Genomic DNA, 24,147 nt, shown 5'->3' with positions numbered 1-24,147 from the left:
CATCTCATACCAGAACAAGTCATGCCAAGACATCCCACACCAGGGCAACTCATACCAGGACAACTCATACCAGGACAACTCATACCAGGACAACTCATACCAAGACAACTCATACCAAGTCAACTCATACCAAGACAACTCATACCAAGACAACCCATACCAGGACAACTCATACCAGACAACTCATACCAAGACAACTCATACCAGGACAACTCACATCACACTCAACTGCTTTTTTTGCGGGAAGGGGTGTTGATTATGGGAGTACCTTTTTTTTGTACCATTCAAATTCAAGTCACGCCTGGAATGGCCATATCAGGAAAAAATGTCACAGAATGTGACTTATACCGAAGGAAATGTACAAATCCCACAGATGGCATTTGCCGATGCATACTGGAGGATAGTTAAAGCGCACTGCAGCTGTAATGGGAGACAGGATTTTTTTTAAACGAACCAAATTGAAAATGTCCCACATTTGTGTCCTGGTATGAGTTGTCCAGATATGAGTTGTCTTAGTGTCAGTTGTCCCGGTATGCGTTGTCTTGATCTGAGTTGTTTTGGTATGAGTTATCCTGGGCACCAACAAGACACACGACACATAGCAATGATCCGTTCAGTGCAAAGTTTGGTGGCTGTGCCATCTGGTGGAGTTATCCTGGTATGCGTTGAGTGTAGCTTGAGTTGTCCTTGTATGAGTTGAGTGTGGTATGAGTTGACCAGGTATGAGTTGTCTTGGTACGACCTGGGTGGTCGCTCCTTCGGGGTACCAACTCCCCCGAGATGAAAATCCTGGGAAAACCCCTGCTGGCGCCGCATGGCCAAACATCTGTGTAAACTCTCTATCAATCTGCGGGGCTTTATCACTGTAGTCTATCCGTCTTTACCAGTGGTACGAGTGCTCATTGACTCACAGCTTTACCATATGATTAACGGTTTTAATTTACTCTTTTTACGCAGCAGGCTGGTGTTCAACGACGCGGGAACATCTATTGCCACATTGTGATTTTACGAGTGTGAACAGAAAACATTTCAAACGATGGCACCCGCAATGACTACTCCGGTAGATTTCGCCACTGCGGGAACACTGAATTTGACAGAGTGCGCTGAGGAGAACGATTAATGCGGAAGCACGTGAGAATGCGTAGAAGGCATCTCACCAATCACGTGTGAGCCCGCTATTATATTCCTATACCAGCAATTATATTCGCATTTTGTGGTCCCGACAGCCGTGCAGTACCATCTTATATCAATCTCATCCTCACAGCAGACCTTCTGATTCCCGGCATAGAAACAGCACCATATATAATCTGCATTTGAAATATCTGTGGAGCCGTATACGTAATGTCGCATCTGAGGCTTTCTTACTGACCCCTCTCGTGTTTGAGTAAGTGGTTGTCATTACAGTAATCCCAGCCATATCGCGATCACATAGATTTCCGGCTGAAAACCGGTGATTATCGTGGAACTTAATCTGACTCGGCCAATTTTCTGCGGCACCTGCAAAGGCGTTAGATCACCGTTTACATGAGCCTTATGATTACGATTCCGCCACGCATAATTTACAATCTGACATGCAGTTGCACTTCTGTTCGTAAGGCGAAGTGGGTGGGTTAAAAGATGAGCTTCGCAGTATTGCCGTTCGCGTATCACGTGGAAACCGTGGCCGACATTAGCGACGGTGAGCCTTTTTCTCCTTTCTTTTTAACTCGTTGTTTCGGTCACGCTGGGAATTAAATGACACGTGCGTGTTGTTCTTGGGCAATGCACCAGATCTGGGCTCTTTTTACGTCCTGCGTCGTCAAGACCAGCACATTACGCAAATGAGTAGATTTCCACAGATTCACCACAGATGCGAAGTTACGCAGTTTGTCACACGGTGACAGAGAAAAGCGCCTCGAATGATCCGTGTGACCTGTAAGTTTTGTCTGTAGTACAGTCTGAATACAAACCTGTACGTATTCTAAGTATTGTATTTAAAATACTGTATTTTAAATGCTTTTCTCGGTATTTAGGATCTTACTAGTTACCTTTTCCGAGGGGTATTTTGTACTTTATCTAAAATACTTTTTCGGTATTTTCTACTCAGTACTTTAATTACTTTGTCATTACTATATCGTCTTGGCACTGCTGCCAGGTTCCCGCAGCCTTTCGCACTTTTGTTTATTTGTTTGTTTGCTTGTTTTAAGTAGTTGGGTTGTTTGGTTGATTTAAGTAGGGTGCCGCCTAATTCTCAGGTCGCACCATGGAGCTCACCAAGCAGCCGCCTTTACTTGCTGGGCGATCTCGAGTCTGTATTTTGAACGGATTTCCCAGGCGAAACCCATTTTAGGGTTAACCGGTGTCCCTGTTCCCCAAGAGCCTTGAGCGCCGTCAGGATACTCTACCACCGGGGCCAAAGAGCCGCGGATGCCGATGCTTCCTACACATTGTAGGACCGATTTTGAGTAAGTGTATATCACCGAGGAGCGAGGAGGGTAGTTCAAGGCAGACGTTAGAAAAAGCAACATGGCATGCAGCTCCGGAGAGGTCGACGAAGTACGATGTGACCGGCCAAACCCACATGATATGGACTCGTCCGGTATGACAAAGGCAGCGGAGGAGACATTCGACGTAGACGAACCATCTGTAAACACAGCCGTGCGGCCTCTGTACTTTGTATCAATCATTTCCAAAGTAGATTGCTTAAGAACTGGAATGGGGATCTGGCTGAAGGGGCGGTCGGGGCAACAGTAAAGACAGGGATGTTGCCAGTTGCTGCTTTAACACATAGCGAGAGTTTACTGTTCTCCGCCTACGTAGCTTTTGAACCAGAGGGTGGTGAGCGAGCAACCGTAAATGGTGTCGGATGGCTTCTCTTCCGCGGAGGACATCGATAGGTATTTCTCCGGTGTCGGCGATCATCATCCGCGTCTCAGCGCTGCGCGGGACACCAGTGCACATCCGTAGGCTGCGTGCCAGTGTACACCGAAGCTTATGTTCAGACGTGGCTGATAGACCGTGCAATACGGGCAAGCTCTATAACAGGGAGCCGGGAACCAGCGTTTTGTGGAGCACAAGAAGACCCCGCTCAGTGCAGGTGGTGGTGGTGCTGGTGGTGAAAGGGCTTGCCGTTGTCGGCCTCACGTATGTGGGCAACGTCACGACTGACGCCCTGGGGAAATGTGCGTCCTGGGTCGACTTCTAGGGGAACTGTACCGACATATGTCTGAAAGCGTCAGAGGAAAGCCCAGGAAAAACCCCAGACAGCACAGCCGGCACCGGGATTCGAACCCGGGTACCTCCCGCTCAGTGCAGCCCCAGCGCACACCGGCAAAGTGGCGAATCACGTTCCCCCAGCGCTGAGCCAAAGAAGAAGGTTGTGCCGGCTGCCAAAATTCGAGAAGTATCTTGAATATTTTTTGAAGTATTTGGTACTCTATTTTTAAATACTTTTGTTTACAAGTATTTTAAGCCGCATTTTAATTACAATCACCTCTCAGTATTTGGTATCTTATTTTAAATACTTTTGTGCGGTATTTTGTACATATGTCTGAATAACGTAGGTTCATGGAGCTATGGACCGCTCTCCTTAATTTTTGGCGATGCATTGGAGTTCGCTACAGGATCCTGCTCCTGTACGATGGTTAGCGAGGGACATTGGGTGATAGAATTAATTGTTGGCTTACAGGTCGCGTGCGCTCAGTAATCGAGACCAGGACAAACTGGCAATTTATCACGACGGTGGACGGTGCCTGAGGCGTTCACCCACAACGCTTCATACATGAAGAACGCGTAGCGTTACGGCTGATGGAGAATTTCCTCCTCTTCACCGGGGGTATAGAGAACACGACCGCCAAAAAAGAGGCAAACTTTTTGTGGAGACCACGTGGACGAGATTGGCTATGCTGTGATGCTAGCTCACCGTAGTTATGCAAATAAATTATGCACCATGCGACTGACGAGTAATCCCGCCGTCACACACAGCTCGGCTTGAAAACACGAGGAAGTAACTGTTAAGTGACTCAAATCGTACATTTATGAAACCTATACATGTGCGCACTCATTTATGCAGAAACAGCCCGGGTGTATAATGTACTGCTGCGGAATTGTGAAGAGGTGCAGACACATGGATGGCTCGTACTCGATTCCGATATAAACTATTGGCTTCGTATTCGATTATGGTATAAGCTATTGGCTTCGTATTCGATTCCAGTATAAACTATATTTGCTTCGTATTCGCTTCGTACTCGCTTCAGTTTTAAAACTACTATTTGCACAGGTCAACAGTAGGGTTCGGAATCCCGAGCCGCTTTTACAATCCCGGGATTTCGGGATTTCGAAATGTGGATCCCGGGATCCTGGGACGGGATCGGGATTTATTCGCGACTATCCCCAGGATGTCGAATAGGATTGTATCCACCTGCACAACTATCACAAATAGCGATATATTGCGCGTCTTCTGTCATCCCCACGGATTATTCTATTGTGGGAAAAAGTGCAAATAATAACTGATCACGGGGCTAAACCTGCGTATTATATTGAGCATTCGCACCGTGCCGGAATGTCGACTTTGCAATGAAATGCGTCTGTTCTTGTCGTCTGCTATACGGAATTTCTTCTGGCTGCGCCCCAGGATATTTCCCGCAGTTAATAGTGCACGAAAAGATATGACGTTCAGCAATTATACTTACGCGGCTGCTAAAATCAATCACGTTTTTCGCATCTTCCGCTGGAGTATTCTGGGGAATGTCGCTTGTGTGAATACATGGAATGGTGCGTTTTGTTCTTCTTGCCTTTTATTCATCCACTGTGACCGTTGTGTTCTGGTCTCGAGCAGCCGAGTTTATAGCTTTCTGAAAAGGCTGTCTCCATTTTCTATTTTTACTTTCAAATATACGTATTCGTGAGGATCAAAAGAACAAAAAGAGAGACTCCGCAGAGAGAGAGAGAGAGCGAGAGATTCTGCAATATTTTGTGTAGTGTTGTGGATTGGAAGATTCCTTCTAATTTCATTGGAGGTTTAATGCTACTTGAAGGCTGTTCTCCGCTATGGCTTGCGTGATTCACATGAGTCAGCAGCTAACGTGGTTGTCGTGTATCGTGGACGACAAGGTTGGTCGGATTGGAGATGGCATTTTTCGGGGAAGTGACGCTTGAAACAAAAAGTCGCTAGGACACCGTCTTTCATTTTCACTCGTACCACCGAATATTTGTGGTAAAAAAAAAGCCGACATTTATTATCCCGCAATCCCGGTATTTGGCCTTGCGAAATCCCGGGATTTCCGGATCCCGCGATCCGAACCCTAGTCTACAGTTGTCTCCTTGTGAGGACCCTCATGGGTGCACCTTGGGCAAACACCTTGTAAGACCAAGAAACATATTGATAAAAAGCAGCTGCATAAGCAGCGGTAAGAGAGAATGTGAAGAGGTTGTACGGCAGCTAGTGTTCATGCTATTGAAGCCGTCAATACTCCTGTGGAGGCGCGAACTTTCGTTACGTTCACCGCTGACTTTTCGTCACCTGACAAGTTGATAAGTAATTTTTAAAAAAATATGGAGAAGTTGAATTCAGCACCCGACCAATTCTGCAACTCTGTTTTCTATCATATACTAAGTGCATGTGCATAGCGATTACTGAGGCGTTGTGAACATCATGAGGGTACAAGTAATTCCTGCACTCAAAGTACAAGTAAAAGCATGAATGCATCACAGTACCGCTGAACACGTTCGTCTGGATTTGTCCATTCCTGCCGCCATGTTTAGTGGTGGCGTTACCAGCTGTTACTAGCTGTTGGCCTCACGGGCATCCGTGTCGCTTCAGTGAGGCGAATTGAGATGAGGATGGACGATGACGAAGATTGATGGCGGGAACGATTCGATGTGCAATTATCTTTATTTTACAGCGCCGCAATTCGACTGAACAGGCATTATCGGATTTTGCTGCCTGTAGCGGCATTCACTGTAGCACAAATCTGACTGAGATGTATTTTCCCCAAGCATTGTTGTCGTCGAGATGTTCGTGAACTATTTTACGGTGCACGACCCGTGAACAAACTAGTGCTTCTTCACGAGGTGATAACATTCACTCCCTATCCGTGTTGCTGCACTTCGTTTATGCATCATTTGTGGCCGCTGCGTGAAGGAGTGATTCTGGTGCTTAGTGGTAATTGTTAACGTTTCGGTACCCGCTTTACTACAATTTTTAATGTACCTGCTATGCCTGTTTTTACGCAACCCCGATAGTGAATTATTCCAGCCTGATTGTTACGACGTCATTATTGTTGATTACTTATTTCACGCCTATATTGCTAGCCCATAAGCTGCTAGAAGAGTGGGTGGGTGTTACAAGTAATGTTACATGTTTATTTGAATTCAAGGAAGGAGCAATGAGGTGTTTCAAGGGAAGCCTTTTCGGCTGTTTACCAATCCAGTTACACAGCTTCGATGACTTCGTTATTATCGTTGAATTTAGTGCCTCCTAAAAATGCATTCCTGTCTTTCTTTGAACGAAATATGATTTCGCCCAATCGTTTGCTTTCGTCTCTGAGAAATAATAACTCCGAAAATATGCTTGAACCTCAATAGAGATTCCAGGAAGCTTCAACCCCTTCATCTTTCTTCTTGCTCATTTTCATCCCCCCCCCCCCCCCCTTTGTTGGAGAGAAATTTGTTGGTGACTCTTTGCACAACCCTGCTTGACACTTGATGTTCACACCTTTTAGCGTCTGAAGAAGAAGTGCTACTCCAAAAGGCAGATGTCGGCATAGCCCACCATGAAGTCGTCCCAGGACGCCACATCGGCAGCTAAATAGCTCCATAAGGAAGACACCGCCGGACTTAGTAGTAGATGGTAGTAACGGCATGACTTTTGAATAGTCATGCAACGTATGAAAACTTACATTAGGGGGTTACTTTGGTGAATCGGAATCACTCTACGAAAAAGATACGCTAAAGGAAGATGTCAAATCAAAGATCAGCAACGTGATGTCATCAATTTCGAAGGAGTAACGAGATTGGCTTATCATGCTTTCGTAACCGTTACCGTGTGCACGTTCAGCGCATCGTCCGCTATCGCCTTTGCGTACGTAAGGGAGAGCGTTGGTGGTTCTGCGCACGCGCAAAACATAAAGAGATCTTCACGCATTTCGCAGAACCACCACGCTATCTCTTACGTACGCAAAGGCGATAGCGTACTATGCACTAAAACCCTCTATTATCATGACAAATTTTGGACAGTCGCACAGTTAATTCTGCTGAAGGAGCTTTAGTTCCACGGTATGCGGTACGGTAAATATAACCCCCCGAAATGATCGTAAATGTAACCACTTTGCATTTCCTGCGCCGGAGCTCTCTTTTGGTAAGCCAGCCTGGGCGAGTTTCCTTATCCTGCTTTCAACTTTTAACGTTCACACGTTAAACTCATGATTTTTTAATATATTTTTTATATGTATGAGCGCCGCAAAACAACTGTGGCTATGAGCGGCGTATACAGACGTGGACAGATGGAGAGAGGACAGCAGGAATGAGTGGGAGGGTTAGGAGGGATTTAAAGTCATGAAGGTCACATAATTCGAAACCAATGAACATCGTGCAGACAGTGGCATGCACATCCCAAACCATGGTCTTCTAAACTCAAGTCTTGAATTAATATTCAAGAAAACTATGCGGATGTGTATTCCGTAAGTTTATAGAGCATCTCTAAGCTGCATTGGTTTTCTTACGTGCACTCAAAACAAGCATGCGTTAAACCAAACACATGTAATGACGTTGTGATTCACAGCAATACTGTCCACCCTTTCGCTTAACCAGGTAGGATCAAAATCCTCTGTACGTAGTTGCAATAGAAGTGTAACACAGCTATGTAACTAAACGAGCGGGACAAGTTGAATTGTTAAACATCGTTAAACTGCAGTGCTAGGTGAGTTGTTATAATAATTCTGCCTCAGACTGTTAAAACAAAGGATGTAATTTTTGCCAAGAAAAAAAAAGTATAGAAAAGGCATTTTGAATTTCTTTGAATATGATCCTTTGAAAAGAAAAGTCTAAAGAGATGCAAAGCCCCAAAAAAGTTAAAGAAGCTAAAGGATGTTAATATTAATTCGTGGCTTTACGTCTCGAGGCAACTAAAGGATGTCTGTCTAATATTAATGTTCGTAAGAGACAAATACTTGTCTAGCTAAGTAGCTACGAATTTCAGAACGTCGCCGCTAATCAGAATCCTTCGCTGTCCAACCCGTGCACATTATGTTGGCAGCATTTTTTTTTTCGTGTTAGTGCCGCGAAGCAACTGTGGCTATGAGCCGCGTACAGACATGTACACATTGAGAGAGGACAGCAGGAAGGAGTGGGGGACAGGGGGGGTTAGTATGCGTCCTGAGCCGACTTCAGGGTGAACTGTGCCGACATTCGTCTGGAAAGTCTTCGGAAAACCCAGGGAAAACCTCAGACAGCACAGCCGGTGACAGGATTCGAACCCGTGCCGCCTCCCAGTCTCGGCGTGGAAAGCGATCATCCTAACCACTATGCCACGGGAGCTGATATGTTGGCAGCAACGCAGGGCTTTGAAAACTTTGTGCCCTCGTTTTTGTCTTGTTGACTGAAGGCGTGTGCTGCACTGTGTTGCAATATGCTGCGTTGTGCATTGTCAGCTCTTAGGAGAATTACACTTGTGGAAGTATACCACAAATAACGCGTCCATGGGTGGTTATAACTTGTCTTCATCATCAACCAGAAACGAGGCTGACACACGACACTGAAGGATGGTAAACTTCACGACAGGCTAACTTGTTAACCGAAGCTGTCGAAGTTGCTATCGGACTGCCGGATTTTCCGTTAGACTAGCGCAGTACAAGAACAGTCTTCTGCTCGAAATATCGACGGCTCCCGTCTGGAGTCTATTTGTTACACGAGGACATCTTCAATGGCTGTTGCTCGAAACGCTTGTAACAAAAAGTCAGTGTGACCTTGATTATTTCTAGTGTATTTTGGAGATTCTCTATGTACAACCGCGCTTATGAACATTCTATGACTTGCTGAGTGTCTGCTGTGTGTGCCCCCTCAGCGATTCCGACATTTTACACTCACTTGGCTGAAGCTTTTGAGCTACATGTTGAACTGCATCACTTTAACTCGTTGATCTGTTTGTATTCGCTGTGTGTAAGCGTCCTTGGGTAACCAGTTCGACTTCGTCGCTACTCACATCCCCATTTTTTTTTCTTTATCACATCACCATCTAGTGTATTTATACACACACATATATATACATATACCATCTAGTGTATCGTTCAAAACATATAACTTGCGTTTATAGCCATATTGCTCCTTTTTTTGTCTTTTGCTTGAACTGTTTGTGAGCTCCTTTCTGGGTTATTTATCAACATTTTATATGAAGAGCCGTGAACTTTGAGAACTGAGGAAAGTCATTTGGGCGACTTCCCCCTTGGGTTTCCCCTCATGCGTGACGACCTGCCTCTCCTACGTACGTCAGGTATGACGGTATGACTTATGCACGTCAGACACGGGCGTACGTGCGACATCCCACGTTTTAGTTAAAAAGTACTGTTTGGCTTAATAGTGCACTTCCTGCAATTCTGCGGCAGGCACGGTCTGCACGTTATTGCAAACATTTGTCATTATTAAACTCTCCATGAAAGGGAACATGTCGGTCACCGCCTCGGTGTATCAGTTGATGACATGTCCGCCCCTTGATATCGGTTACGCCAGCAATTTGGTGGTAGGGTGTACGTTGCTTAGACACGTCAATAGAGAGTTTTAGTATATCGTACGCTATCGCCTTTGCGTACGTAACGGATAGCGCTGGTGGTTCTGCGCACTGCGCGAAGTTAATTCTCTATCTGTTTTGGGCGTGCGCAGAACTATACCAACGCTATCCTTTACGTACGCAAAGGCAACAGCGTACGATGTACTAAAACTCTCTGTTAAGTACCGTATGCCGTGTGCTGAGATTTCAGAGCAGGGCCGGCGAGAGAAATTACGGACCCCGTGAATGAGCCCTTCCCCGGCCCCCCTCATAACGTCTCCTGGTGCTACCAACCGTCGCGCCTTGGGGTCGGACTGGCGCCCGAAGAGGCCCGGGCCCCGTGGCTCCATCCCTGGATGACCCCCCCCCCCCTGATGAAACCCCCTGTTTCGGAGCACGTTAAAGAGCACTCAGGTAGGCAGAGTGATTCCACAGACCGGCCACTGTGCCGCATCGCTCATGATCATAGTTGTCTGGCGACGTAAAGCCGCGAGTTATTATTATTTTATGCTGCTTCAGTCTCGACCACCTTGGAGGGGCTGGCTTTCTTGTAGGGTATACACGTTCGAAATGAAAACAGCTATCCGTCTTTATGATTGGCTGGTATTTCTCTTATTTCGAGGTAGTGTACTCGTTGCCTGTCAAGTTTAACTTTCCTTCTTCCTCAATGGGAGCGCGATTATTTATTTTTCACGGCCTTGGCTGAAGAACCGATTTGCTCCAGGGCGCACGAAAAACGCGAAGAACGCGGTCATCTCTAGCTCACTTTGCTGCTTTGAGATCCGCTGCCGTTTTGTGCTGCCATAGGAGAACGATTTCGTCATGTCCGAGCAGCAGGTGACGTCTGTAGTTTGCTGTTTGTAATACCATTGTGGCTGGGATTTCATACGAGACTATGAGTCTTATGGCACGGATTCGTTTTCTTTTTTCTTTTTTTTTGTTGTTGTTAAACTTTAATAATTGGTGGCTTTACGTCGCCAGACAACTATGACCATGAGTGACGCCACAGTGGTAGGTATATGGATTAATTTTGCCCACCTGAGGGTTCTTTAACGTGCATCGAAATCTCAAGAGACGCCACGCTGTATTTAACGTCCCTCGCAGAAGGCGGCGTGTTTAACTTGTTCCCAGCCACCAAGTTGCTGGTGTCCTAGGCCGGGTTCGAACTCGTAACCTTGGGATCAGAAGGTGGAAGCTAGACACTGATTTTCGTAAAACTAAAGGAAAGGCTCGGCGTCCGCAAATGCCAAATATGTCGTTAAGACGAAGCTCAGGTACGTAAGGTACGTAGTACCTTTACACCAGAGATACGCATGTACAAAATGTTAACTGCGAGTTTGTTTCGGTTGTCATCATCAACTGGAACTTCTGAACAAAAATGTGGCTAGAAGGGAGCTGCATGGATGAAGCAGTGGCGTGTAAAGTTTGCAGCGCACCATTGAGTGAATAATCATAACCAGGCTGGAGGCTGAAGGCCGGAAACCATCACTTTCCGGTTACCCAGAATCTACCTTTCCACAAAGGTTCTTCCGTTGGCGTTTCCCTGGAGGCAATGCAATAGTGTGCACTCCTTCATTTTTAAAAAGCAGTGTGACCATCAAGAGATTCGCCCGAGTCATGATCCTGGCAGCTATATACCTGCTCGACTTTCTGCACGATTTCATAACATTACGCGTCGTTCCGCCTCCGTTGTGGTGGGTGGTGGGGTAATGTAGGGGGAAGGTGCGGTCAGCCTGCTCTGGAATGGCGGCTCGGTGCACCCAGGGGAGGGAGAAGAGGGGAGGGTGAAAGAAGGATTCGGAAAGCAGGGGAAAGATCGCTGTGAGCAAAATAAAGGGGTTCCCAGGCAGCAAAATGTACTGAAAGTCGAGTGCAATAGGGGTGGACGGTATGTGTCTTATTAATATTCTTTAGTTTCACGGGTCTGTTCAAGGCCTTCCACCTACCCGTCCACCCCTATTGCACTCGACTTTCAGTACATTTTGCTGCTTGGGTTGACACGTTCGTATTTCATTAGACCATGTACACATTGTACTGTACGCCAGAATGTCGATGAAAAAAAAAAAAAAAAACGAATACGTATTGTACTTGCATGGCGAGTTGCAAACCCTTAAGCGGGCCCATCTCTTCTGGTATCTTCATCCTACTCTTGAAATCCTTGTGGCCCGTATGGTTGTGTAATGAAGAAATGGGTGTTTCTATATATGCTGAAAGCGTAAGCACATGGGCAGTGCGAAGTAGCCTCTATGTTGGAAGAACTACCGAAGATTCACGCTGGGTCCTGTCATTGTTGCAGGGTTTCTGTTTCTTTTTCGACCCGGATTCTCATGAAAGATACGTGGCTTCTCAGCTATGAGGCTGGACATCATGTTTTGCCGATGCCCTAAGCGGCTACACACTTCCCGTTGAAGGTGAAGGGCTTTAATGCTACGCCCTTTCGATCTCTTCGGACATTTCTTTAAGCCTCTCTTGATATGGTGAAAGGCTGTAAAGGTGTTCTTCGAGCCCTTCATCAACAATCGGCCTCACAGAAATGAGCAACGTCACGACTAACGCTCTGGGGGAATGTGCGTCCTGCGCCGACTTCTAGGGGAACTGTGCCGACATATGTCTGACAGCGTCTGAGGAGAACCCAGGAAAAACCCCAAACAGCACAGCCGGCACCAGGATTCGAACCCTGGTACCTCCCAGTCTGCCTCCCACTCCATGTTGTATTCACCTCCCTCTTCCAGTCCCAGTCCAGTCCAGTACCTCCCAGTCCACGTTGTATTCACTTTGCACTTGCAGTCGTGTTTCCGTAACTCAGCTGCCTGTATACCATGAGACTTAAAACGTTACTCCGTGGGCTAACAACTATATTCCGTTTTAACGGGATCGTGGCTTTTCCGCGTATGCATTTCTTTTACTTTTTTAAATATTGCCAAGGTTGGAGCAGCACTCGGCGGTTTGGAGCTATCGTCGTCAAGCGTCCTGTGGCGTGTTCCGCTCTTTTCGCATCCTTCGCTTCTTTTTCTCCACTGATATATGTCTCGCACTAGATTCGACGAGCGCTTTTTGCTGCAATAATGGGCGCTGTTTGGTTCGTCAAATTCGCGGCTGATTGCGACCTCTATCGGCGCATCGTATTCGATCTGCGTAGTTGCTTAGCTTGAATCAGGTCGAAGGAGAGGGAAAATAATTACCACCGATGTTGGTTGGCTGTTGATGTTTCTGCCTCCTTTTTCCTAGTGGTCGTTTTTGTGCGTTAAGTGTTGCTCTCCCCATTGGTATAGGCTTCTTTCGTTCTTTTTTTACGTTCCCTTTCTTTGCACATCTCTTCACCATGTATTCTTTCAGACGTAACTTAAATACTCTGCTTACATTACTCTATCTTAAATACCTTGGGGAGTAACTTGTATCTTACAAACACCTTTAAAAGTCAGTGTCTTATTTAAATACCTTTTGGAAGTAACTTTTACTCGTTTCTTAAGTTACCCCTAAGATACTTCGTTCAAACTACTTTAATAGACTCTTTCTGTGCCACTCTTACTTGGACCCTTTTAGGGTTTGTAGTATTTTGTAAAAAAAAAATAAAAAGAATATTATTCGATACTTTCATTTATTTTCTCGGGAGGCAGGAAGACCGAGAAAAAGATGAACTTGGTGTGTTTTTGTTGGACGCTATACCAGTTTCCATGCATTTCATCTATAAGATATATCCCGGAGAACTTCCCGTTCTTCTGCGACGTGGCCTGCAGAAGCGGGCGGCGCTATATAGGTTTAGTTGATATGCATGGCAATGTGTTGGCCTGAAGGGCACGTTGGTCAATGCTCGGGGTCTGTAGAAGCCAGGGGAAAGGACCGGTGTTTCACAGAGCCATAGCTTGCGAGGGCGGCTAAAAATGTTAATGGCAATTGAAATGCGAATAGTTGATTAAAACAATAGGTGTATTTAAGGTGACTTGCTCGCTCACGTTCGTTTTCTGTAGCTCTTCCTCCTCCTTTGAGCACAACAGCGGGTGTCTGCGCGAGTGACATTATCGAAGGAGATTTCCGCGGAGGAGAGTGAGGAGGAGAGCATGCACCAAGAAGATATCACGGGAAAACCAACAGTACCCGAGCGAGTATCTCTTTTCATCTTTGCTTTATTTGTATTTTTTACACTGAATTTCGCAAATTGTAACTTGATAGCATCTTGAAAGTATACGAGTTTACTTTCGTGAGTATTTAGCATGCTGCACAAATACTTTGCAAGATTGAATACTTAGTACTCTACTCAGTTACCTTTTTTACCTGGTGCTTAGTACCTTCACCTAAATACTTTATTTGAGCAACTTGTACAAACCTGTATTTTTCTGACTGCGAGCGTTCCGCGAGGAGTGTTAATAACGTAGATGTCTCGTTCAAAGGAATAGCACAGGCGCTCTCAGACTAGTATGACAAACAGAAAGCTTCTGAGATAATAAAGAAAAAAAAAAGGCATCTGTATCCGTATATATCACCACCTCTGTCAGATGAAGCTCCTATTTTCTCAGGGTGATCAAATAGGGTGCAGTTGCAATGCCTGTATCACACCGTACGCGCGTTCGTGCAGCTTGCGTGCCGAGTGATATGATTTCCTATAGGAAGCTGAGACAATCATCTTAAGCTAAAACTATGTATCCTCGGTGGATACTTTTAACATTAATTGTATATTCTTGTAGGTCTCTTGTGTTTTGTTTCGCATGGCATTAAAGGATTAGCAGGATGACGATACGATAACAACGTCCCACCTTGTAGGCTGCATCCTGCCTAATCCGATCGGATCCCTGGAGCCACTCGCTGCTACTCGATGTGCATATACGACTCGTGCATCGCGATCGTTGTGCCGCCCTCAGCCCGTAGCGGCGCCGGGTGGAACTTCTTCCGGGAGTCGCTCTCACGTCTTGACTTTGACGCCGTGCTATAGCCGTGCTTATTGCAAGTGATTTTGTCGCTCTTCCTTCGTTATTTGGACAGTACCTTGTTGAATAGTGCGTATCCGCAACAGTCAATGCCCTCGCGCTATAAATGTTGCATTTATGGCTCCTCAAACACGTATACGAGCCTCATTCTGGATAACTGCATTTAATATACCTCCATCTCGCATGCTACACTTTAGCGAGGAAGGCTCATTTAAACGAATTACGTTTTATAGACTGAACAATGTTTTAGAGAACGCCGTCCTATAGTGACCTAGGTTTTGGTCTTGGTAGCATGTGCCTCGGACGAACTAGCAGCCCGTTTAGTTAACCAATCTCATCTAATCAGTAAGGTCACACAAAATGAAGAAAGAAAAGAATAGCGGATACTAAAAGTACGCGACTGCTAACATTCAATTGATTTCATTCGCATCTCGCATTGGTTTATCCCCTATGTTTTACATTTGTTTTACAGTTTCGTGCTTGTTAGGATAACATTGTACGTCTATGAGGTGGACACCATGCCAGTATCGATAATATGTGTGTGAATGGGCCACGTGTGTGCATTTTGTTTCCTTGGACTAGTTTTGTTGACTTGGACTAGTGCTGGTAAAGCCGAGCGAACGCTCACATTAGGATTTAGAATATCATTTTTCACTTTATTTCACTTTTCAATTTTTGATTGCTTGGACCCGTTATCATATCCATCATCATCTCTCATAACGTACAAGTGGCACTGGGGCAGCGCCCAGCCTGCTGGCCGGCATCAGCCCCATCTCATCATCGTATCTCTATTTGTGTGTGTGTGTGTTAGAATTTTTCTGTACGCCTTTGGAGGAAAGAATATCTATAAAACCAATTAAGTACGTTATGTACGTGTGTGTAAACTCGAATATTCCACATATATAGATTCTACATATGTGTGTGTCCACCGCCTCATATACAGGGTGTTTCACCTAACGTGCAAAAAAAAAAAAAAAAAAAACTGTCTGAACGATATGGGGTGAACGCTATATATTTCTGGGTAGATTTTGCCATTACTTCTGAGCGCTTTTGTCAAATTTAATTCGCGTGAAATTGGATTTTCCCAACATATCTCCGAAATTTGCCAAGCCAACCTGATGTTTTTTTTAGAAAAACAGAAAGCCCACGTCGGATTTACCCCACTGCATTGTAAAATACATTCCCCTCTGCTTTGGTAATAGCTGAAAAAAAAGTGCGAGAAACGTTGTTTTGAAGGCACTTCTATCGTGTACGCAATGTGCAGTGCCGTTGCACGGTTCTGTCACGTTGCTCGTGTGTTCACTTTTCTGAAAGTTGAAGTTACACTGCTGTGTCACAAAATAAACTTGTCTTTAAATTTAACGCGCGCAATGTCAGTGGTCGCTACGGTCAGCATGGCAGTGACACGCACATAATCGTCTGCAACGATTCCCGGTAGAAATGCGCGCCTCTCCGGCTAGGGGATCCGCTTGTGGCGCCTCTATATAGGCCCCCCTATAGTCTGCACGGGGCGTAGAATGCCCCGTGCAGCCCCGACTCTTGGATAACGTTAATGAGTGTTGTTTCCGTCACGCACGGTTTCGTAGGTGAAACTGAAATTAATTATCGTAATTTGAGCAGCGATGTTTCTCTCTCGTTGTCTGTTGTTCTTTTTCGCTTTCGTTTCTTGCGTCGTTTAAGAGGTGCCTACGGCTTCACTTTCTCTTCAAAATTGAATCTCCCGTGAGTCCGATTGATTGATTTTTAAAAGAAAAAAATGGAGATGTTAGTCTCGAGCTACTCGGGACTGGCTACTCCAGTACACGTTATTAAGAAAAGAAAGGGAAACTACACTCTGCTGTGAGTCTCTATTTAATGACTTTGCTGCCTTTCATGTTAATATTACTCAACAACCCGTAAGTGAATGGGGTGGTACTCTATCACAAAAACAAAAAACAAAGAAAAAACACACACACACACAAAAAAGTGATGGGAGCCGACTTGCAATGCAGCATGCAGGTAAGAAATAGGGAGAGGGGGTACTAAAACAGTGGGACACTTTGATTAGAGGGCTGCGCGTGTGCAGGTATACCCACGGATACCCGCGCAATTTTTCAATTTGCGGGTTGAAAATGGCACTTTCTGCGGGTCGTACGGGTGCCCGCATTTCTACCCGTCTTGCATGGACGCGGGTACCCGCATCCATGCCTTCTAAGCACGATGCGAGGTGGCGACACCGATCTTGGCGATCTCCTAACGACAACAACAACTTTATTTAAATGACGATGAGTGGGTAGTTTCATCGCCAGGGGCGATACACTACCCCATTGCTGGCGGTAATCAGGTGAAATGGAATATTGAGTCGCCTCACAGTGAGGACCGAATTAAAATGGTGGAGAGGTCACGAGAAAATGTTTCTTTAGTTAGCAGGGGCTACAGCGTTGGTACACAGTAACCAGCGCGCCTATAGTGAAAGGTCGTTCTCTTTCTGGCTTTTTCTGGTTTCTGGCTTTGCATATCCTCCAGGAGAGGAGGGTAGCCAAGAGACTTCCTATGCGAGCTAGGAGGACAGTCCTCAAGCCAACCAAAGCGGACGACATACATTTCTCACCAGCGTTCGCGAAGTAAAAGCGTAAAGGACTGGACTTCCGGAGCGTTTTATTTTTTGATGACCGTTTTTCTCAATAGTTGCGTGCATTTTGATATACCAAAAGTGCAATTAAATGTGCGCAGACGCTTTCGTGGTTTTCTATGTTTTGTCTAGTATTTTAACTTGTGTTGCTCGGCTGCACTCCCATGTGTCGTGCGGGTCCGCGGTTATATCTGCACAACTCTAACCTAACCTTCACTTTTGCTCTTTTTCTTTTTTAATAAACACATCCCCCACCCCCGAATGAGTTTCAGGATTTGACTGTATACAGGACGGTGGCAATGTGGGGGAGGTAGACATTGCTTCCAGCACCGTGTCGGAGATTTCCGGCACACGTCAAAAGAAGCCCATTTGGTCTAAATTATCCGCAGTCCTACGCTGCGACACATGCTAAGCTGGCACACCTTACGTGTAAATCTACTCCAATTACTTTCTTTTTTGTAGTATTCGCGGTGCCGATTTTCTACGCGTCTATTCCCCCCTGTGCTGCAAAACTTAGAATGCACGTTCACATCGTGCGGATGATTGTCTTTCACATTTACTGGCATAACTTGGAACGAACTGTCGCAACCCCTTGTTGTGCAAAAAGTCAACCTCTGTCTGTTAACAAACACTACGCATTATGCATCCCTTAATCATCACAAGAAATACACAACACCCCACTCGACCCCTTTGTTGTTCTTTCTTCACTGCAACATCGGCTCGCAGTCGACGCCCTTAGGACAACAACTCCATGGTTAGAACAACAACAACAAATAAGTTAATGATAATGAATGGGGAAATTCGCCACTGGTTAGAAGGTAGCGTGGTAAGATTGACAATATCAGCATGTGCACGGTATCTGCGCATGTAGGATCCACGACCGCATCCTAAACCGCGCGAGTTGAAATAGATGTGCCCGCGTCCGCGCGGATATCAAGTATAGTCGCACATCCACGGTCATTGCAGTTGTAGGAAAAAACCCGCACGCCGAAAATTCCATGTTACAGACGTGTTTACTTTTCAGCATAGGAACTCGCTCAGTGACGTTATGCCATCTATACAGTTGTCCAACAATAGCAGTTGAAAGAACAGCAATGCAAGGGATGGCGCACTTCCACGCTATCTTAGCTTCATTGCGAGCTCTCAATTATCTAAAAGCGATAAAACCCCCTCTCAATTATGCCTAAGGAACGTCAGCAGAGGCACTAATGCTTATTTGCGGATACCGCGCGCACCGCGGAGGCGTGTGGTTTTATCCGCTCGGATTTCAAAACGTTTTATTTGTGTCCTTAAACCAGGATGTGTGCGGATATCCGCGCGGATTCGCCTATATAACCGCACCCGCGCACAGCTCTATCCGTGGTTTTTATCGGAACGCAGGACGAATTTTGGTTTTCACTGTCTCTCTTATCAGCTTCCCAATTTATTAGATGATATTGCACGTAGCGTATTGATATTATCAACAAAGTTATATAGGTTGTAAAAATTATTTTTGATTTATGAGTATGTCTTACTAAGAAGAGTGCCTTATTATCGGTGCGTCTGATGCAGCCTTTGTGATTAACATAAATGGCACACCGTTGCAGTTTTCTTTTTCTTTTTTCTTTATTTTTCAGTTGTCGTTGGCTGGTTGTTCAATTTTGTCGCTATTTCCGTTTCAATTGTATGTGATTTATTGGGGCCGAGGCATAGTCAAACCTTTCCCGACCTTTTGCCTCACGTCTTCCCCACGCTTGTAGCGAAAAAAAAAAGAAAAAGAGAAGAAGAAGAAGAAAAAACATTACATTACACATTGAGATTTCTTTCTCCATATTCTTTCCTTGTATTTTGGTACAGGATTAAAATATTAGTGATCTCAGCACACAATATTCGTGAATGAAATTAACATTCTTCGCAATGAAGCATGGAGCGGAGCAGAGCAGCGGAGCGGTAAGCGTCGTGCAACATAAATAGTTCCTACATTGTCACATAGCGCCTGATTGTACTGCTGCATGTTCTCGAAAGCTGCGCATCGTATACTCTCATAAAACTGTGCAAAGAACAGCCGATGATGGGTGACGTCCACCCGATATGCTTTTTCATACTCTTCGCTCAAGCACTGTTCCGATAAAAGACTCCTGGCCAGAGATGAGGAATATTCCCGGGAATCAACATTAATCATGCCCGCCTTTTTTTACTTTATTACTTGTCTCTCATTTTTGCCGTCTTGGTCAAGATACCGGCCCAAAATGAAGAATATGCATAGCTGCCGCAGTAGGTGCTGTTAGTCCCATATTTATTGTACAGCACGTCAGCCGTGATGTCCTGCGCACCAACAGATAGCTCCATATAAACACGTATAATTTATATACAACAGATAGCGCAGTCAACGCGTGCTGTGCGGGGATGCCAACCACTTAGTAGCAGGGTCTCCTCGGGATGTACCACCCAAAGCGATAAGGGTCGTTTTGAGTTGTGTTACTTGAGGATGACCGAAACATTTTTTTTATTATTAGTGAAGAAGCGCTGCCTGTCGGCAGACTGATAGCGGACAAGATTAGATAAGCGAGAGATGGATCGCCTCAATGGTTTCATGTAGGGCGGAGGATATTTTATGTCCAGTCTCTGTGGCTAGTGTTTGGGGGAGAGTGAAATTGAGATTAAGTAAGCGTTTAGCGCTGCAGTCGTTGTGCTGCTGGTTTATGTGATGAAAGTGAACGTGTGTGCGGGTTACGTCGCCGTTATTTTCGAATGTGAAAAACGCACGTGCAAGATAGATAGTTTACGTGAATTCTTCTTCGAGGGCAAGGACCACGTCATTAGGTCGTATTAGAATTCTGTAGAGTTTTGTAAAAGTGCTCTATCAACATAAAATCTGCCTTTCCAATTTTAGGTTTGAAATGACGCGGTCAGAAAGCTTAGCAGGTACCCAAGGTGGGTGCTTCGTGTCAGGGCAACACTAGCTCTCTGTATAGCGTAATTAGTGCGCTAAGAGTGAAAAACGGCAGAGGAAGAAGAACGTTTGTTTGTTTGTTTGTTTGTTTGTTTGTTTGTAAGGAAAAATAAAGGAAGGAGAACGTCTTGGTGTCAAGGTCACTGTGTTTTATTTATGTACCGCAACCCTCATACCCAAGTCTACCGAAAGTTGAGGTATATTCGAAGTTGGACATCTGTTTACGGATGTTTTTATTTTTATTTTTATGTATACGTTGCTGTTCGTAGACTGCTGCGTATTGAAGCATTGCAGTAATCAGATAATCGCCGCCAATTACATATGCACTTGTAGTATCAGTATATTGTTGTGCATGGAAGGCTTGCCACACTGCAGCTAAGAGGCAGAGATCGATACCAACAGTCATCTGATGTGTCTGCAACACAAAATACAGCTAAACCGTAGGTGATGAAAATAGGTTTACCAGCTCCCGTGGCATAGTGGTCAAGATGATCGCTTTCCACGCCGAGACTGGGAGGTGACACGGGTTCGAATCCTGTCACCGGCTATGCTGTCTGAGGTTTTCCCTGGGTTTTCCGAAGACTTTCCAGACGAATGTCGGCACAGTTCCCCCTGAAGTCGGCCCAGGATGCATACTAACCCCGCTGTCCCCCACTCCTTCCTGCTGTCCTCTCTCCACTTGCCCACGTCCGTACGCCGCTCATAGCCACAGTTGCTTCGCGGCGCTAACACGGAATTAAAAAAATAGAAAACAGGTTTTAAAGAACGTTAAGACGACAAGGTCACAACAGTAAACTCCTGAAAGGTATGGTTAGCTTGACAAAATGGGCCTGTTGTGTGAGTGGCGTTATCGGAGCGTTGCTTTGCAGCGCTTTGCTGGCATGAAAAAGCCTGCTCACCACGATGCACTCGCGCTGTCAGTTTGCGCTTTAGAGCCCTTTGCTGTAGAAATGTTATGGGGGATAGGAGTATACGAACAACGAATAAGGAGCTATGCTGAACTCAACGAACGTTTCCTCCATCCAGAAGTAAACATGAGAGAACTATTGGATGTTATGGTGCGGAAATTGTAATCTCACATTCCGTGACCTACTATTGTAAGTGTTTAAAATCCCGAAGTGTACAACGGTAAAGCTACCGTCTCGCCATCTTTCCTGTCTCTGGACACACAATATAACCTTTGATTTTCAATATGTTAAGTATTTCTAATCAAGATCATGAACACGTCGAACTACAACATCAGCTGAAAAACCATGCGGCACTGAACTCATCAAAACTCTGAGAGTAACCCCTTCATCAAACTCTGCCTTGATTATATGCACGAGGCTTGCTGATGAAGTGTGCTCCCTCTGTTGGAATCAATTGGAGGATTTTCTTATAGGGGTGGCCCGAGATCTTTATGCTGTATTTCAAGGGAGACACCCCCTCGCTTTTGTGAATGGCAATCAAACGCTCTATGAACTGATTGTAAAGTGGGTTCTTTTTCACAAAAGGAGATTGGACGAATGACAGTAGCAGCTTGGAAATGAGAGATCATCAGAGAGCATACTGGGAGGTTGGAAATGATCGACGCATTCAGTTTCTCTTTGCTGATGGGTGCTCAGTGTTATCTTGGCGTTTTTTATGGAGTGGACGAGTTACGCGGATTCTAACTTATTGTCTCTTCTTCCTCTCTCTCTCTTTCTTTTTTACTTGTCGCGATTATATTGCGTATTCATTTGAAGATTTGAACCGTTGATTGGCTTCATAGTACTCGAATTGGTGCTCACGTTGAAATAAACTTATCACCGTAACATGCGAGCATAAGCTTGATAATGTTTAGTTAGGGACGAGCAGAGTGCATTCAGCACAAACTTTGCATATTAAATCAGTGAAGGTTATCAACTGATTTACTTTCAAAAGTGGAGACAACAGTAAATATTGCCACGCTTAGGATTTGATGTAAGATAATTGCTCGTGTATCTCCGCATCGTTGGGAATGTTAGCACTGATATTGTCCAGTTGTTTTGTTCTCGACGCATACTAACAATGGTGTTAACCTCTTCTTATCTCCGCATGTTATCTGCTTAACTCGAGTTCTGTTGGATGAGAAGATAAACTAATTTGTACACTGTTTATATTTACAGGTGAGTCCCTATTCCAAATACGTTCCTATCCGTTTGACTATTCCCTTGATGATTCATGGAGGTGAGTCCTGTTCATCTTTGTACTTCGTGTGAATCAAATCACTCCAGTGATTTGATTCACGTGAAACATGATGTTCAATAAAGGTTCGTATGAGAAGCTAAAAGGATGCGAGGTTACGATTATAATCTGTAAATATTACTGCATGCTATTGCTGGCCATCAAGTTTCAGACCCTCGTTAAGCATGCTTGTTCTCTCTTTTTCTTCTACTAAAGTTTACAAATTGCAAAGGCAGTTGAATAAAAATGAATGTCACACAGAAAATCCCAAACGGGTTCTTCCATTTATTTATTGTAACACCTCTAACTTTGCGAAAGGGGGCCATCGTCGTCGTTATTTGTTCGTGCAAACAATGAAAGAGAAGAACGTGGTAAGGTGTTGTGAGCCTCAACGACTCAGCAATGATAAGAAGTGAAGTTATTCACCGCTGTCCAATTTCGGCCGAGGCTGCCCGTCTCCTGTCTCAGAAGCTCTATCTCCTGTAATATGGACAATCAAGAAACTCAAACGGCCCTGCTCGGTGGAACTGTGTGGAATGCATCCTTTCCATTCAACAGTTACGTTACTGTCTCCAGGACATCGTTGCCAGACCGCTTGTTTCAGTATTCCATATTGTGCTAGTGCGTTGTTCCCAAAGCACTACCTTTCATGGTAAAACGCGGTAACTTGAAAAACGTTCTTCAAATACTTGAATCAAGTATGACCGTATGCAAAAATGATGCAATTGACTGTGGCGAATGACATGCATATGCGAGCTGCTGAATAGTTAGTTTAACATATGGTAAGGCACTGTTGTTATTTTTTACCGCTATCTGTTTATCCATGCGACTATTTCAAATATTTCAGCGATAATCTCGAACGCTCGTGCACGCTATCTGTACCTTAGTACTTGTGTTGCATACAACCATCAAACGACGGCACGCATTGAAACTTCTATTATGTAATAGTTATTTCACGTGCATTGGAAAGTGTTTTTGCGTTGTATTTTTTAAATACTTATTTATAATTCATTCGTATTTGTCTGTCGTATCTGCTTATGCGCTAGCCACAGAGCTACCGAGACGGCTTTCTGAAATGTACCACCCCGTCATCAAAGTCAACAAAGTGGATATGGGTCGACGCCAGAAAGAATGAACAAGGTCCGTTCGATACTTAACGCGACGTATGATTATAGAAGTCACGCCAATTAAGACTGCCCTATACTAACGACAGCCACAACCATAGCCACAAGGCTAACGTAAGGAACCGCTTTCATTCATACAGAAGGCTACACCTTTTCATTTATTTTTGCATTATCGTCAGCTGGACTTCGAATTTCCGGAGTGTTGATCTGTCGTATAGCAGTTGGTCCCGAGACTTCATGTGATCTTGTAGCGAAACAGGGAGAAGCCTTGTGTCGGGCTAAAGAAAAAAAAGAACCCAGAATGCTGGGTTCTAATTTTATGCTATAAGCCATCCGCCTGAACACATTTCTCGAGCTGGAACCATCTCTAATATTGTTAATTACTATATAATTAGGGAATTATGACAGCAGGCAGGAGAGGAAGAAAGATGGGGTGAGTATACTCTACTCTCTCTCTCTCTCTCTTGGTATTAGCATAAATACAAACTTTCAGCGTTGGTGAAGCATTACCTTCTGTTCGTATTATTTGATTTGTTTGAGAACACTTCTGGGTTCCCTCTGGAAGCCCAAGTAGGAGTGCACAGCAAAACAATTCGGATTTACCTGCGCACAATACCTTCATATATAACACAAAA

At 44.9% G+C, this 24,147-nt stretch overlaps 1 protein-coding gene across 4 annotated transcripts in view; it reads left to right on the top strand.

Moving 5' to 3' along the window:
- The window catches only part of LOC135378114 (zinc finger protein ush-like), a 295,765-nt gene that overhangs the window by 184,156 nt on the left and 87,462 nt on the right, over nt 1–24,147 (top strand). Inside the window, exon 2 of one of the 4 annotated variants that reach the window (XM_064610995.1) lies at nt 22,331–22,391. The exons of the other annotated variants lie outside the window; for them this stretch is intronic. Within the exon in view, the coding sequence (XP_064467065.1) occupies nt 22,331–22,391 (61 nt within the window). The remainder of the gene's footprint in view (nt 1–22,330; nt 22,392–24,147) is intronic. 4 annotated transcript variants of the gene reach the window in all.

This window comes from Ornithodoros turicata, chromosome 1 (assembly GCF_037126465.1).
Source record: "Ornithodoros turicata isolate Travis chromosome 1, ASM3712646v1, whole genome shotgun sequence".
In the NCBI taxonomy this organism is placed as follows: Eukaryota; Metazoa; Arthropoda; class Arachnida; order Ixodida; family Argasidae; genus Ornithodoros; species Ornithodoros turicata.
The sequence above is the reverse complement of the archived record's forward strand: the minus strand, read 5'-3'. Positions and strand labels throughout refer to the sequence as shown.